Source organism: Pezoporus occidentalis, unplaced genomic scaffold, assembly GCF_034315485.1.
Source record: "Pezoporus occidentalis ecotype Australia unplaced genomic scaffold, CSIRO_AGI_Poc_V1 ctg19, whole genome shotgun sequence".
NCBI lineage: Eukaryota > Metazoa > Chordata > Aves > Psittaciformes > Psittacidae > Pezoporus > Pezoporus occidentalis.
Window position 1 is genome coordinate 2679946 of NW_026913748.1, and position 10879 is coordinate 2690824.

A 10879-nucleotide genomic window follows, 5' to 3' on the forward strand; every position below is an offset into this window, starting at 1 on the left:
TTGCCTTGGAACACTGTGAAAAACTGCACAGAGGGTTTCCTGCTTCAAGCTGAGATACAGTCCACAAGCAACTCCTTGGGATTTTCCATGTAGTCTGCATAGGGAACTGACACTGTATACAGCAGAAATACATTCACTTCCATATTCACCACACATGCACCAAGAACAGCAAGTAACACATTGCAATTCACTCTTAATTACATAACGTAGATGTACCAGTACCTGTGTCATGTAAGCGTAGTCCAGACAAACAAGGTGTTTGCTCAAAATCATTCCACTGATCATCCAACCACACTTAAAAGACTAAAGCTTCTGAATGGAGTTTCATGATGCTTCAAGCACAAGCGACAGCCAAGGCATTTGCTTTCACTCAGTTAAAGACAACACTTTTCAGCAAAGATGCTAGTCTAACCCGTCAGTACTTTAGCTATCCCATTCACTGTCAGCAAGAGTAAGAACTGCATTCTAAACTACTTTTCCTATATTCACTTACATCAGAGCAGCACATTTTACTGCAGAGTTAAGAGAATCCAACTGATGCCCCCAAAGGTCCCAGCAATTCAACAGGAGGGTATGGCATCAGAGGCATCAAGTTGCTGCTCATCTTTCCATGACACTGATGTGTCCTCTGAGCAGACAAATACCACAGTCAAAACTCGAGATTTAAGAGAATACAGGTGTACACCATTTTTGTTAACATGCTTTTGGTCTTATCTTACATAAGAAATAGCTAGGACAGTGTGGTTTGGGCTTGAGGCTGTGGCGTGTCCATACAGCATCCTGAGAGGCAGACTGGCAACATTTGCCCGGGCACAATGTCACATTAGCAAAGCTATCTTGCTTTTTGGAACTGTTCCTAGATTGCTCCGTAACAGCGCTTCACAGCTCACTGATCTGCCCATTCATACCCCTGAATGCCGAAGGCCGTTTGTTAAGTCACAGTGCCTCATTTCACTTCCACTGGTTTTTGACACTGAATTTCGCAAGTAAGCATAACAGCATAATGTAATCCTTTAGTGAAAGGATCCAAATATTTTTGTTATTGAAACAAAACTAAAAATGTGTATCTCGGGCAAGCCAACCACAAGTTTTACAAGTACTATTGCGTAATAAGACACTGCAATGTCTTTGATTGCTCTTCATTTACCCAATTTGGCCATTGTTTACTGGCCCTCAAACATCAATATCCCAAAAGGAGCACACCAGTCTGTTCAAAAGATACTGCCTGATAAGTGGTAAGAATGACAGATCAGATCAATCCTATACCCTCAATATCGAAGATTTCGTTTCTTAGAAAGTCACCTTTGCTTGCACTCATTTTCATGAACTACTGCTTTAAGAGCTTTTAAGTGAATAAAGCATTAACGTAAATGGAATAAACATAATTAAATTTATGAAATTAGTTTCCCAGGCTAGCTGCAATGTCAGCTCAGTTTCAAATGAAAATAAATAGACTTCATACCCCAATATATTAAAAAACTAGAATAGTCATCCTCATCCAGCTGGCTTTTAAGACAGAATGATGTGGGAGGGATTTTAAAAAAAGCCTTCTTGCTTTTGTGGCAAACATCAGCATTTATGCTTGCCTGAGCAGCAATGAACTCAATATTTTCAAAAAGAAAGACCAGTTTTAAAGTCTACTTTAGTTAATGCTGAAGTAATGGAGAAAACAGTATTAAATATTAATTCCATTCAAAAGCAGAATTGACCTGAGGAGATGTAACTAGCCACATAAATCCACATTACCACCACATAGCAGACATCTCAAGACTATTCATACTCCATAGATTGTTAGTTCTGTGTATTCATGAGCTAATGTTACAATACATTAGAAAGGACTGACAAATGAAAAATAGCTTCACTATTATAAAAGCTGTATATTTCACTAAAAAGTCTCTCCTACGTTGCTAATAAAGCAACAGCAAAGTTGTTAATTGAACTCTTACACTTCAGTAGTGAGACCAGTGTAAAACCAGAGCACATTTCTGGTTTTAAGCATGCACACTGTACATACGAAAGTCTTTACTGATTACCCAAGAGTTGCTTTAAGACAGTAGTATTTTATTTTAGAATGCTGCAGGAGAAGTAAAAACATCTACATGAAGAATACGAGTTCATCTTCAACTTGTGAAAACTGCCATGCAAGCAGAATAGAGACACTGTATAGGACAATCTTTCTAAAGATGATACATAAAGTGCATATAAAAAACTGCACTGAGCATAAGAAATCTCCTAATGATTATGTGGACAGTACATATACATACATAAAAAAAAAGTGAGAAACCACAAATGAAGAATGAAAATTAATGCGATTTAATCCACTGGCAATTAAGAGAGTGATACTCTACTGTAAGGCTTAATCTACTTTATTAATATATTTTATTGCCATTGTGTTGCCATAAGAGAACGCAGCATTATAAAGCGATCAAGATAAGTTTAAAATAAAAGGAATATATTTCACACTCTACACTGTAGCACCTTGTAGACATATACAGAAATTAGGTGTACCAAGCAGCAGCCCCTCACCTTGACATCTCTTACCTCTGCTTTGTAGATACGGAAGTCACAAATCAGAAACTTTTGAAAACATTTTAATGCTATGTAAGCATTAACAAATGACATTTTGGACTATAAAATAACCATAAATGAACTAGCTAATAAAAAGAAAATCCACTATTAACTATTTAAATTACACAAAGACTTACAACACCTCTGTCTGCATGGTCAAGAACCACCACCAACAAAAAAACAACCATCAAAAATATTGATCGAGATAAGCTATAACACTACAAAAAAATTAAAGGTAGTGTTTAAGTAACTAATGCTGCACTTTTGTATCTTTTAACTAACACTGAACAAGCAATAATTGATTTGTACTTTAGAAGTTAGAACTATTAGCATTTAACAGTTGTTTTGAAACTCACCAGAATCTTGTTGCAATTCTAAATTATGTACTCTTCAGTTCTCTTACAGATCTTTACTGGACAGTACTTTTTTCCTTGCCCTAGTTAGTATGTCAGCATGCATATTTTTAAAACATCTACTGTGTTCTATTCCAAAACATCAAATGAAAGAAAAAAAATTACCAAATTACAGATCTAAGGGAAACAAGTGTTTGCTTTCAAAGTACACATACTTCAAACAAAGCCAGTTTTTCAAGAAAATGGGAAAGAAAAAAAGATATACATATAATTCTACACATTATTACACAGTTTCAAACACTGAAGAAATTTGAATACTCTACAGCACTCATTATGGCAGAATGCATCTACTTTAATATATATTAATAAGTCTTCCCACTTCACAGATGGGAACCGAGAGGGGAAAAAATGGTTTGCTCAAATGAAGAATCATAGAGGATTGGAAACAGACACCCAATTACACAAGTGCTAGTCTGGCATCCTTATTACTATTAGTTTCTTCTCAGTTTAACCAAAACAGTTTCAGCTTTCGTATTGTTAGAAGAGCTGAAGTCACTTAATTCTTTGGCAGAGGACACACAGCACATAAATTGAGGCTTCCATCTTATCTCTGAGGAAACAAGTATAAACCAAAGAAAAGTAAGGTTAACAAACACATTAACTTTCCCTTGAGGTCTAAAACACTTCACTAACATACACCCGGTTGCTACAGAAAGAATTTAAGGCTTCTACATTATAAAAGCCAGAAGGTCAGCTCAAGACGCTCTGATGCCAGACCAAAAGCTCTAGTGACCAGACAAGGATTTGTTGATTCAGTTCAGGCCCCTGAACATTTACAATTACAAGACCTTAATTTTCTGTAAACAGGTCTACACCAGCAGGCATTCCCAAGAGTCTCTCTTTGCAGCCTCCATGTTTCTTGACATGAGCATCACCATATCTTGTCCTCTAAGTCCCTTTAAGACAGACACGTACGCTTCACCCGTCTCTGCAAACAGGTGATGCCCTGGGGTTGTAATACTGCACCTGCACTGGAAATGCCTTGCTTGCTATGGACCCCACCAGATGAGTAGATAGGCTTGGGATGAGGCCATTAAAGTCAAAGCAGAGTAACATATGGTGACTCAGACACAAAAAACAAAGTTCCACAAAACTGGGTGAGCCACTGATCCCAGAAAAAGCCAGTGAGGAAAAAAACCTGGGCAACTCCTCTGTCTTTTCCCCCTATCATCTCCTCCAGCAACAGAGTCCTCACCAGTGTTTTGCAACAGTCTGGGACTCACTCTAGCCCTTGCTGAGCCTGTTAGCTCAGTAACCCAACAAAACCCTAACCCAGCAAAAGAATCGGTTTTGTCTGTTTCCTGAGCAGAGCTGATTTACTGAACAATCAGAGAAGCACTGGACCAGCAAAAGAGAAATTACAGCAGCATGCAGCCAGGAAAGGGACAGTCTCTTTCAGCAGCAAATAGCAGGCGAGCCCATCATGCAGAACCTCATGTATAAAACTCTAAAACAAAGAACCAATTCAGGAAAGGTAGTCACTATAGCACGTGCATTTCCTTAATTTCTCAAGGAGAAAGCCTGCCTTCAGAGTACAAACCAGTGCGTTAAGAGGGACCTGTGCTGTGTAACCTAACAGAGGTACAAGAGGGAACCTTGATTATGAAACCGAGATGAGATTAAGGAGTGGTTGAGAAACTTCATGCTTCTTCAGAGACCAAATGAAGACATGCTCAGATCTATACAATATCAGAAAAAACTGTGTTCTACATGAACTTATCTCAGATGTGATTCTGGCGCTGTTTGGTTTTCCATCTGGAAAAAAAAAAAAGCCTCGAGGCATCTGCAATTTAAATAATCATCTTCAAAAGGTACACAAAATGCCTTTCTTTTCAAATGATATTACTAAATGGTTTTTAATAATGACAAAGCTGTAAAAAGCATCAAATACTTCATGGCAAAGTTCTACATACCATCAATGAACAGCCCTAGGAAAGGGGGGAGAAAAAAGCAAATTCTTTTAAGAAAGCTACTCAGAATACAGAATTAATCCTGAGAGCAAGAGCTATCAATTTAAAAATAATTCTGTATAATTTCAATCAATTTGATTTTGCTTTGCAACATAAGTACATAAATACATCCACTACATACAGGTTCGTGCTCTATTTCCTTTATTGCCCTCTAACCTGTTCAAATGAAATGCCGATTTCTGTAAACATCAAAGCATATAAAAGGGATTTATGGCTTCAAGTTTTGTTTACACAACACATCAAAGATGAAAACTGAGCAAAGCTGGATGGACTGTCTTCCTTCTTCCTGAGGGGGAGACACCAAAGCTGATACCGTCATGAAATTTCAGGAAAAATTACCAATTTTGAACAAAATAGGATGTTTCCCCTTCTATTACCGACTTCTGTGGCTTTGAAGAATAAAGCATGTCCTTTCTTTAAGAAAAACTTTTTTTTTAATGTTAAAAAATACGTTTAAAAAGTTACAGGCATTTTAAAAGGCAAAGACCATTACTGTAATTGACATTCACCCATTTGATAACTTCTTACCTCTTTGTCTTTGGGATGTGCTAGAAGTTCACTCTATGTTCACTGACAAAAAAACATCCCTTGCAAAACTGCTACACAGAAAACTTCATAAGGGCACCTGCATTTTTAATTCTTAGTCTGCCTGACTTCTCCATGGTCCTTTACAGCCAGCACAGCACCAATGCAGCTTTACAAAGCAAACAGCCTTAAAAAGCTAACTCTACAAACATTTACTCCTGACGCATTACAGGCAACTTTACGCTGTGTTGACAAAAGCTGGATTATATGCTTAAACTTAAGTTTGTTCAGACCCATTTGAAATCTAGTCTTCAAGAATAAGTGAAGTCCATGCAATGCACATTAGCCTAGTTGAGTACAGGTATCATGGACAGAATAAAAAAAGGACAAAAATTTCAAAGCTGACTCCACAAACATGCTCCAAGAACAGAGCTGACGGCAAGATCAGTTTAAAAAAAGACGCTCTGTGGTTACATATATCACAGTGAAAAACACTAGGGAGGAAAAATGACAGTATGTAGTTAACCTAGAAACTGAGTTAGAGCATCAAAAAACAAAGGGAGACAGAGACAGAACGAGAATTATCATGCTGTGATACATGCCATTTGAAGATAAAGCCAAGAATTTAAATGGGTGTCAAGAGTTACTGAACAGATTCAAGAAAAAGCTGAACACTCAGAACAGCATGAAGGAGTGTTCTAGCTAGGATATATCCTAGACAAGCCAGAAAGGGGGAAGCAGCTTAATGTGACATCTTCATTTAAAGAAGATAAAAAGACCAGGAAAATACAAACACTGCTTAAAATATAAATGGATTTGCCCATCTGAAAGATTTGACAGTTTGTCAGACCTTAGTCTCTGCAGTCTCTCCACTCCTGCAAGCAATTCAAGAAAGTGATGAAGCCTACACCACCACACAGACGCTATGCTCTTTTGCTCAGCAAGAGCTAATTACACAAGATGATTGTGGCAGGATGTTAGGCCCACTTGTAGAGTAACTAAAACCCAGAATGTAAGCTCATAACCTTGTAAGGCACATCAAAATATTTGCTTTTACACAAATATTTGCAGAAGCAATAAAATGCATATTTGGTAATATCAAAGTACTGATAACAGCAAACCAAAACACAGTCATCTGAAGACACAGAGTGCAAGAACATCCGGGGGGGGGGGGGGGGGGCGGGGAGGGAAATATCACGTAAAATTTAAAGGGACTAGTACCAATGTGTCAGACCAGATTTCGTGCTGCCTGCAGCACACTGCTAAGGCACTCTCCGGACTATACACAGGAAGGCAGCCAAGAGTCTGTAATCCAGTAATACGTGCTAGGTATCATGCTAGTGTACCACAGTCTGAAAAGTAAGCACGGGTTTACATGTTTCTGAATATGAAATCACACCAGTCCCATTCCACAGGCTGGAAAAAAAATAAATTAAAAATAATAATAATAATAATGAGATCATGAAACCACGAAGTTCACAAAAAACATCAAGATTTGAGAGGGCATGTTTTCATTCACAAGCTATGTAACAGTCTTCAGATACTCACAGAGCAAGGGGAAAGGCACTCCCAGAGGAGACCACAGCTGGGAGAGGACAACAGGTCTCCCACACTCCTGTCCTTTCGTCACAAAACTGGGTGAGGGTGCAACTAAATCCCAGAGCAATGTGGCTGTTGCCAGCTTCTGCTGGCGAGCTTTCTTACTTCCCACACTTAGGGCTTCAGACTACCAAAGCAGTTCAATGTTAGCACAGTTTTTCTAGCAACTGCACAACAGGGCACGGGAGCCACTGTGGACCTCAATGGGGATCCAGATTTAAGAAAGCTACAGAGGTCCACATCACCTCTGTATCAGTCAGTCAACACCTTCCTCCTTGTCACAACTGCAGAAATTAGTTCATTTGTACCCTGATAATATTAGCACTGGCATTAGACTGGCATTTAAGATAAGCCTGAATGTAAGCTGAACAATTGCCTCGACAGACTGGAAGAGCAACACACAAATGCAGAAAACCACTTGCAAGACAGAGAACCTGTAACTGTACAAAGACTTTCAGACAACATCTGCACCTTTATTACAGGCAGTGATCAAGTTTTGACAAACCTATATTAAGCTACTATAATCCAAAGCAGCAGTTGTGTGTCAATTATATACCACAGTACTAGCAAGGGGAATAATAGTCTAGTTAAAAATATTTATGAAGGATTGTTTTTTAAAGGTCCAACTATTGTGCTTTAGCAGTTTTTAGAGTTTACAAAGCCCTCTTCATAGGCTCTGTTATACTGTGGTTTGAGTCAAGGGAAACCCACGTACAAAGAACAAATCATCTCAACGCATGTACAAGTCAACATCTGAAATACTGAAAGCCTTCCTTTCATCGGAAAACGTGGCAAGAAAACACTCATGTGTAATAATTACTGTTAAGTAACACCTAGATTCGCAACTTACTTTTAGACAGCGTTTTTCCTTTGCCAGTGAGAGGGAAGAAAGGAAAAACAACAAACACTACACACACATCCCCCAACCATCGTTTCTCTGCTGCAAACGCTGAGGGCAAGAGATGAAAGGCAAACGCGGTCGGACCGGCACCTCTTCCCAACGGGGAGCCCTCCCCGGCGCACAGCTTTGTTCCGCTGCCGCAAAGCCCCGGTGCGGTCCCGACTTTACGGGCAACTTCGGGGCACTGGGGGCCCGCCACACAAGGGGCTCAGGCAGCGGCAGGCTCCGCTCGGCCCGGCTGGACTCGGCTGGGCCGTGCCGCCCCGCGCCGGCAGAGGGCGAGTCGGCTGTCTCGCCGGGAAGCCTGTTTTTGTTACACGGGGGGTATTTAAATGTCCTGCTGTCAATCACGAGGCCCTTCCTACACGGCCGCCAGCTCTCCGGCCAGCACGCCGGGGCTGCCTCACATAATGGGGGCAGCAGCTCGGAGCCCCGCAACCCCGGCTCGGCCGAGCCGCAGGGCCCCCAACTTGCTCCTTTGTTTAACTGCCCGTGAATCCCTGCCGGCTCCCCCTGCTCGCAGCCGGGAGGCTGCCGCCGGGCCTGTATTATCCACACGCTCGTCTCGCAAAACACACGCGAGTCGACGGCGGCCGTTCGGGACAGGGCTGGAAACGTCAAAACGGCGAGAGGTGTGCCGAGACCCCCTTTCATCTCCCGCCCCAGACAAAACGCCCGGTAAACCGGGACATCCAGCCCGGCTGGGGTACAGCCCCGGCACCCCTCGCGGTGCCCGCTCCACGCTTCTCAGTCAAGAGACCGCCCTGTCCCGGGAGAGACACGCTGAGGGAGCGGGGCGAGGGGGGGACACGACGCCTCCCCAAAGCCGGCTCAACTTCAGGGTGGCGCCGGCCCCGCATCTGTTGCTCTTTCATAACCGCCTCCCCCCTCGACCGCCTCGCTTGGCCCGGCCGCCCCCTCGCAAGCGAGGACGCGTGTGCCCAGGGACGACAGTCCTCGCCGGCACCGGCCGCTGCCACCGCCGCGGGGGGGGAGCCGGAGCGGACAGCAACCCGAGGTCCCTCCGTGCCGCCGCCGCGTTGCCATTGTCCCCCCGACCGTTACCGGCGGGCGAACGGGACATCGCCACCGCCTGTGCCCAGTGGCCGACTCGGCGGCTCGCTCGTCCCCTCACCCAGCGCCACCCGGCTCCTAGCGCCTACCTGCCGTGGAACCAGTCCTTGCAGATGTCGCACTCGATCATGAAGCGGCTCACGTCGTAGGGCTCCCTGCACACGCAGTACACGGGGGTCGCGGCGGCCGCCGCCGCTCCGGCCATCTTTAAAGAACTCACTGACTGAGGCGCCCGCCCGCTCCCCCCCCCCTCCTCCTCCTCCTCCTCCCAGCGCCGCGGCCGGCGGCACCAATAACAACAGCGCGCGTGCCAGCCCCACACGCCGCGCGCGCCCCGCCGCCGCCGGCAAGGCACGCACGCACGCACCGGCGGGCGCGAGCGGACAACAGCGCGCGGGGGCGCGCGCACGTGCGTCACCCGGCCCCCGCGGAGGCGGGAGGAGGAGGAGGAGGACAGGGATTGGGAGCAGAGGGGGGGAGGGAGGAACGAGACCGCCCCACCCCCTCCCTCCTTCCCTCCCCCCGCACGGTGCTCGTCCCCGCCGCGCCTGCGCCCCACCGGTGTCAGTGAGCGTGCGCGGGGGGTGCTGGGGGGGGGGAGGGAGCTCTAGGGGCCGGGGGTGAATCGGGCTTCCATTGGGGTGCAGGGAGGGGGGGCGCACGTGCCGCCCCCCTCGGGAGGGGGCGGGGCGCGGGGAGGCACGCGCTGGCCCTGCCCCTCCCTCCCTCCCTTCCCGGGTGGTGGTCACGCGGGGAAGGGGGAGGGGCAGGGTGCCGCGAGGACACGGGCGAGGAGGGGGCGGGCCGCAGCGCGCGCGCACCGCCTACCCCTTATGTAACCACGGTGGCTTAGGCGGCCCGAGCCGCGGCGGCGGAGGTGGTGGAAGGAGGGTGAAGGGCTCGGTGCCGGCGGGCGCCCTTCGTCACGCCACGGCCGTCCCTCATGGCCGGTTCCCGCTGCCCCCGCCCAGCGCTGTGTCAGGGGCGCCTGTGGGATGGGGCTGTCGGCCGGGCAGGTGCCCCGTCCGGCTCGGTCTCCTCACCATGAGGCCCTTCCTGAGCAACGACCTGCCGCAGGCGGCACCAGCTCTGGCGAGGGTCCGCCGGGTGGGAGGCCCACACCGGTGTCTGCCAGGGATCCGTCCGCTGTTGGCACCGCCTGCAAACTGGAGCAGGTGCTGTAGAACGCCGGCGCTGGCCGCTCCAACCTGAGCCGGGCCTGCTGGAGGAGGTGTCTTCTTTCGGCCTTAACTGAGCTCTTTTCGTGATTCCAGTAAAAGTAGCTGAAGACCCAAACAAGGATCACACACAGTCAACCACATGACACTCATTCACTGTGATGCGTGAGGAACGTTTTTCCCCAGAGCATCAGTGTGCAAACTGAACACCATACATTGAACAGTACAACGGGCACGTGGTGGTGCTTTTTTCCACGAGGAACAGACCTCGTGGCCGAGGTACATTGGGTTTTACAACACCTAGACAGGCCGGGGTTTCATTTGGGGTTTGCGGCTGGTTTATTTGTTGGCCAGTTCTCTGCATGTATTTGCATCCCTGTTCCATTCCATGCCATCTTTCAGGGGACAAAAGTAACACTGATGCATTTGTTATGTGTCATCAAAGTTAAAAACGTAGCGTTTAAATGGAGATTTTTACTTGCCTTCCTGCTGGCAGGCAGGATCTCTAGATGGAGCTCATATTGTCTAAGGGAACAGGGAGTCATGTCCTCCATGCTCAATGTTCCAACTTAAAAGCAAAACACTAAACATGTCAAAGGGAGTGTTGCAATGATCATAACCGTTACAGACTAACAGTTCATACTGCATTAT

The 10879-nt window shown here is 45.9% G+C and overlaps 2 protein-coding genes across 5 annotated transcripts in view; one reads left to right on the plus strand and one right to left on the minus strand.

The window, feature by feature from the left end:
- Positions 1-9432, minus strand: part of KDM7A (lysine demethylase 7A) — a 64130-nt gene extending 54698 nt beyond the window's left edge. For 2 of the 4 annotated variants that reach the window (XM_062616432.1, XM_062616431.1), the window contains exon 1: positions 9140-9431. In XM_062616432.1, coding sequence (XP_062472416.1) covers positions 9140-9255 — 116 coding nt within the window. In that variant the 5' untranslated portion in view covers positions 9256-9431. Of the gene's footprint in view, positions 1-9139 lie in introns of all 4 variants that reach the window. The other 2 variants (XM_062616435.1, XM_062616433.1) reach the window with 2 other exon arrangements.
- The window catches only part of RAB19 (RAB19, member RAS oncogene family), a 327487-nt gene that overhangs the window by 259409 nt on the left and 57199 nt on the right, over positions 1-10879 (plus strand). The gene's annotated exons all lie outside the window — the stretch shown is intronic.